This window comes from Oreochromis aureus, linkage group 19 (assembly GCF_013358895.1).
Source record: "Oreochromis aureus strain Israel breed Guangdong linkage group 19, ZZ_aureus, whole genome shotgun sequence".
Taxonomy (NCBI): domain Eukaryota; kingdom Metazoa; phylum Chordata; class Actinopteri; order Cichliformes; family Cichlidae; genus Oreochromis; species Oreochromis aureus.
The window spans coordinates 7,957,066-7,963,065 of NC_052960.1; the positions used below are offsets into that span (position 1 = coordinate 7,957,066).

Consider the following 6,000-nt stretch of genomic DNA (forward strand, 5'->3'; position numbering starts at 1 on the left):
AAGAATCCTGAATAAAAATCTGTGTGAGATTTGACTGTTGTCCCGCCCCCATCGACAAAAAGCTATTTGGCAGCTTAACTGGCAAACGTACAAAAAAGTTTCCTGGAACAGGGACATGGGAATCAAAAACCTTGACTGATTTAAGTTAGGCCGATCTCCTGTTCAAGATTATCTTCTTGAGCATGTCCAGACAGCTTCTGACGTGGCTGCTATTTTTACACTGCTCTCTGAAAGTGACCCTCAGAGATGCGATTTCACCACAGATGTTAAACTGGTGCAGACAACAAGCATCAGCTTCACTTTCAAATTAATGTGAAGTTCTTTTGAAAGCTCCGTCTCAAGGCTACAACTGAGCAGTTTTCAGGTGAAGAGTTCACAGTTTTCGAGCCTGAAGGCAGCTCGTCGGATCAGGAGCCGGAGCAGGAGCATGCTCGCTGTTGTTTCAACATTTACAAGGTTGTGCACCATGATTGCATCTGCTAGGATGTGACATTCATATGACGCGATCTCAACTGTGCTGCACAGCGGTGTGCTATGAAATCGCAGAACACTGTCTTTACTCACCACTTACTTACATTTAACCAGTTTGCCGTCTCAAGACTTTGCCCACTTTCTGAAATCAATAATCAAGGTGAGTGATAATAATTGTGATGCAGTGGAGGAGGTCAGAGGAGTGTGTGCAAACATGTGAAGTGATTTTAATCAGATTTGACTGCTGATTCCACAGTTTTTATGCCCCTGTAAACTGATCTCTGCATATGAATATGTGGAATCTGTTGGCAAGGAACGAGATTTTTGGCAATAGAAGCCTTCTGGTCATGTTTGGGCAGGCTATTGTTGTGTGCAGGTACAATTCCTCCTGTAAAATTAACTGTAAAAGAAACATTACTGGAAACCAATAAGCCTGTGGTGCAACGGGAAGATTTAACATCCACTGGCTACTATGAAATCTCTGAAAAATTGACCTTTGTCCTCAGAGTCAGGTTTGACGATGGGTTTCAAATTGATTGGCCAGTGACCAATGAAGCAAAAGTTATGTCTTGGTTCCCTTTACGTTAAATAAAGAATTGGTCTTATGAAGCTAAAACTTAAATCCCCAGTGGCATGAACAAGCTGATAGTCGAGAGACTTCCTTTTAGAAAGTCATTCAGGAGAAGACCTGTTCCTTAAACTGCTCCTGTGTTTCCCTTTAGAGTTGAGGTGCACAGTGTCATATCTCATGTGGAATTGTGTTTGCAGGCAATAAAAACATTCTCCTTTTTATGTGCACTTTGCTGCACGCTGGGACTGACCCAGTGAATTTGTCGGATGCTTTGAAGCAGTTGAAACATAATTATTGTCACAATTTCTTTTCTCTCTCTGTCTCCCAGGGCGTACTTCAAGAGCTTCATCCCTCAGTTCCAGGAGGGAGCCTTTGCCAATGGGAAGCTCTAGCACTGCCTGGCTTGATGACATGCCTGGAGAGTCGCCCGTGGGAGTGTGTGTGCGCGTGTGTGTGTGAGTGTGTACCTGTAGTATGCACAGACTTGCTGCAGCAGCAGAGTGATAATGACAATATTCTTCTCAGTCAGTACCTTCGCTTTTTATTGTAGCCGATCTCCTGTTTAGTTGGCCAAAAACTGGCTGCACTGATGATTCAGTCCAATTAAAGGCCTTTATTTTGAAAACAAATGTCAAACTGACTGGAAATAATCTGACAAGCTGTACCGTACTTGTACAAACCGTTCCACCCATTTAAGTAAACATTATTTGTTGCATTGTGCCACTGGCACCTGATGTGAACATGTGTATACGCGAGTATCTTTGTCCTCTGATCGTTTGCCACGTGTTTGTCTAATTTGGCCTCAATATTGATGTTTAAATGATCTGTGACTTGCCTTTTAACTGTTTAAATGCTTTTTGATTTCTGTGACAAAGTCTTTGTCTGACATGTTGGCAGTATAAAGCAAGTTTCTCCTGACAGTGTGTAATTGCTTTATCATTTGAAAAGTATTAGTGGTTTTTATACACAGCACCCATCTTTGAAATTGTCCTTTTACTTTATTTATTTAAAGCATAAGAATTGAACAAAAATAGACTAAAGAGCATTGTAGACATTAAGACGGCGTGATTACAGCAGTATTGTGTGTCAGGGTCATTCCATGTTCATCTCATCTGAACCCAGCTCCTTTTTATGCAGTAACTTTTGTCTGTTTCATATTTTTTACCTTCATACTATGAAATTGTTAAGAGCTAAAGACCCTCAGTGTACAAAGGCATGGGTTGAAACATACATACATACACACATACATACACACACACACAAGAGATGTTCACTTGAAATTTTCAGAGCTGTAAAACACACAAAAACTGCAACCATATACATTTTACACTCCAATCAGCGTCTAAAGCCAAAATCTGATTTTGGTTTGGTTTGATTTTTTTTTTCTATAACCAACTTTGAGCATTGTTAACATGGGATAGATAGTTTTAATACTAAAACTGCTCCAGTTTAATATCTGTGACGCACAGTAACAGAAATCGGTAGCCTGCATGTTCTGATTTCTGATAATCCACCTGACTAAAGTGCATTTCAAGTGAACTTTCAGAGGTTAACTGATGTTTGTTTCTGTTACTCTATATCACAGACATTAAATGTCTTTTGTCAGTGGGTGTAAAATGGATTTCTGCGTTTTCATGTCGATTTAAGAAGTTACGTGGGCTCAAAGATGCTTGAATAAAAGGTGTGTATTAAAAAACGACAAAATTTCAACCCATCCTTTTAGAGGCTCTAACTCGGAAGATTTTCCCAGTGTAATTTTACGTAGCTTCATTAAATATACTAAAGTTATTGATTCTGAGGGGTCAGGTGGGAAATTCATTTAGATTTGATTGAGTTTAAATGGAGTAATTTACTGTTAATATAAAAGTATGTGGATTTAATCACATTGATCAGGCTTTTTTTTAGATGAAAAAGTCTTCATCTTAGAAAATTTGTTACATATTTTAACTATGCCATAGAAAGTGGTTACAAATACAAAAGAAACACTGAACAAAACAAATGAGTATGCACATTAATATTATCAAGTAAAGCAATATTATCTCTAATAATAGTTCACCATTATTTTTGCCTCACACAAATACAATTTATATACAGCACAGTACTAATCTGGAGGGGATTTAGTGTGTCTGTCCATATCAAAGTCAATTAATCAAATGCAGTTGCACATGCATCACATGTGTTTGCCTTTCCCATAGCAACAATATCATCGATATTTCCAGGTCTGGCACGGAGACATCATTCTTCCCCTAGCACCCAAATACGCGCACAGAAAATCTACCATGAATAACACGTTGCTCATTATTTTAGTTCAAAATGACTCTCTGCCCTCCAATTGTGTTCAGTGGTACACCTCGGTATCTGCAGTGCATTTCAAACCCCCACAGATGCTGTTGTTTTTTACAGGCCCTCAGTGTGCTTGTGTAATATGGAGCGGCAGCACAGAGAGGATGAGAGAGAGTGTGTGTGTGCCTGAGCGAGGCAGAGTGTGCGCTCGCTTGTTTTCATCATTAAATACGAGGGTCATAGTTAGGGGTCCTTCCTGGCCTGAGGCACAGCCCTTTGCTATATTTATTGTTGGTAAAGCAGCAACTGTCAAGTCTAATTGAGAACTATAGGGTGAATGTATCTGGGGCATTTAATAGCATCAAGGCTCTTAATAAAATAATTAAAAAGCAAGATTCTTTTTGTCTTTTTCACTGCCCCGCTCCATGTTTCTTGCTCTAACCTTTCCCGACCTGCTTTCAGAACATCTCAGCCGCGGGAGGAGCTGCTCTCGTTTTGCAGAGCTGAGAGCTGATGGGTGGGGGTGGGGGTTTGAGATGGAGGGAGGTCAGAGGGGGAGTAGTAGCATGACAGGGAGCATCTTTAACGAGCACGAGCGGAGACTAGTTTAACTTGACTGTCACAGCTCAAAAGGCAGTGATTGATTTTCCAGTAGCGTTGAATCTCAGTGCAGGTTTGGCTCTGAGCTTGAACCCCATCCCTGCCAAATAACCTGCTGCCTTACATTAGCTCAAACACAAATAGTGAATCGTTAGCAGCTTACATCATTCCCCTCAGTGCCAACCGTGCCCGTGCAAAAGGTAAACTCGCCCAACTCTTGAAGTTTCCCCTCAGCCGCTGACGTTGACCCAACCTGACATAAGCCCTTTAAGTAACTAGTAAACAATTCCTTCCAAAGTGGCTTAAACTGTGTCACTGTCGCAGTGCTTAAGTCACATTTAGTTAGCCTCCTCCCTCAAAAGTGTCTGCGCCCAAACATGGCTCACCTTTACACGCTTTTAAGCAACTTAACGTGGATTTATCCGCTGTTAATGATCCTGTAAAGGTGCTGCTCGGCGTACCTTTTGAAGATGTGTTTCTCAGCCCCCTGATTCACAGTGCAGAGGTCTGCCAACCCTCCGAGCTAATGCTCCAAATCCACTAATCCAGCCGTCTTTAAGAGATCTCAACGGCAGTCGGATGGAATAATTAAAGGCTGGAATAATTAGCTCGAAATCTTTGGACGGGGGATGATTAAATTGATGAGGCTGCTTTTCATTTTATTTATTTATTTTTTGTGGTCTGGCTGTGTTCAAGCTTTGCCGGGCTAAACTTTGATTTAAGGCGTTGACTGAAGACAGGTCGGTCATTTTTTATGCTATTTTCTGAGATAAATCGCCGACTGCACTGCAGCCTTGGTGGTGGCGAGGAAGTTAATGAGCATCAAGCAGGGGGGCGCGGCCTGTCTGTTCAGAAACAGGTGTCCTCAGCTCGAGGGAGCTGGCAAACATTAGCATTAGATTAACATTAACAGGACTGGTGGCAGCCCTATAAGCAGCTAGCTCAGAGGCAGTTAAGGACCTGCCAGCCTGGAGAACTGACAAGTGTGTGAAACAGGATCACTTAAAGCTCAGCAACGAGCACCTTCTTGGGCAACAACCCAGCCTTTGCTCTCGGCGTCACTCACCCGGCTTCACCTCAGAAGTCGGGCGAGCCGCCAGAAACTTTTGAAGAGTAGAAAAAGTATGTCGGAGGCAGACAAAAGTGTGATAAGACAAGAGGAGGGAAAGTGTGCGAGAGTGATTGAAAACCCTGAATCATTCCCTGGATGGTAAACAGCCAGGGCTGAGGTAATCAGAAGGAAACAAGGAGCGTCCAAAAGGCCCGAGTGTGTCAGAGACCGGGAGAGGAGAGACTGTTTACCCCCCTCTTCTGTCCGAATCTGTCAGCCTCGCCTCAGTCTTTGTTGTTCACCTTTATTTTCTGAACAGCAGACTTTAGGCTTAACATTTTACCCCCAGAAAAGACACATAGTTAGCTGAGTGAAAAAAACTGTAGTGACTGTGGGGTACTTTGTGTTTTGTGTGTAAGTCCAAATTCAGAGTGACATATGGGGAATTCTCCCCCCCCCCCAAAAAAAACTCTTCAGCATATTTGGAAGGAAATGGGAAGAGGGGAGGCGGGGTGGATTTCAGAGGCTGTGCAGCATTTGCAAAGCAGCGTAGGGTTGTTGATGCGAGCCATGTTGAGGATGATGGAGCTGAGAGGCTTAACTAATTTTGGAAAGAGAGAGCAGGAGGAGGAGGAGAGCGGAGGGGGGATTTGGAGCCTTTTGTTACAGCCTGTTTGATCTGGGAATTTAGGAAAAAAAATGGCCCAGAGATGTCGTGAAAATGAGAGAATTACGGTTCGGGTCCCTCACTCTTCTCCTTCTCCTTCTTTTTTTTTTTTTTTAATCAAACTCGAGGAGCAGGGGAATTCTGATGCACTCCCGTGTCAAAGCAGCAGATACCCCCCTTCCCACCACCTTTTTTTTGGTTACAGATAATAACTGGATCTAGTTAAACCCTGATTGTTAATTGCTAATTACTCCTCGTGCATGAGGAGCCAGGAGAGCGTGGCTAAGCTGATCAAATGAGTCTTCGCTCTGGAGCTTGTAGGTTTTCCCATTTTGTCTCGTCCCCGTGTTGTTGGGG

General features: G+C 42.6%; 1 protein-coding gene across 1 annotated transcript in view; it reads left to right on the forward strand.

The window, feature by feature from the left end:
* babam2 (BRISC and BRCA1 A complex member 2) overlaps positions 1-1,960 on the forward strand; it is a 111,631-nt gene extending 109,671 nt beyond the window's left edge. Inside the window, exon 12 of the mRNA XM_031733418.2 lies at positions 1,371-1,960. Within this exon, the coding sequence (XP_031589278.1) occupies positions 1,371-1,434 (64 nt within the window). The 3' untranslated portion in view covers positions 1,435-1,960. The remainder of the gene's footprint in view (positions 1-1,370) is intronic.
* The last annotated feature ends 4,040 nt before the right edge of the window (positions 1,961-6,000 follow it).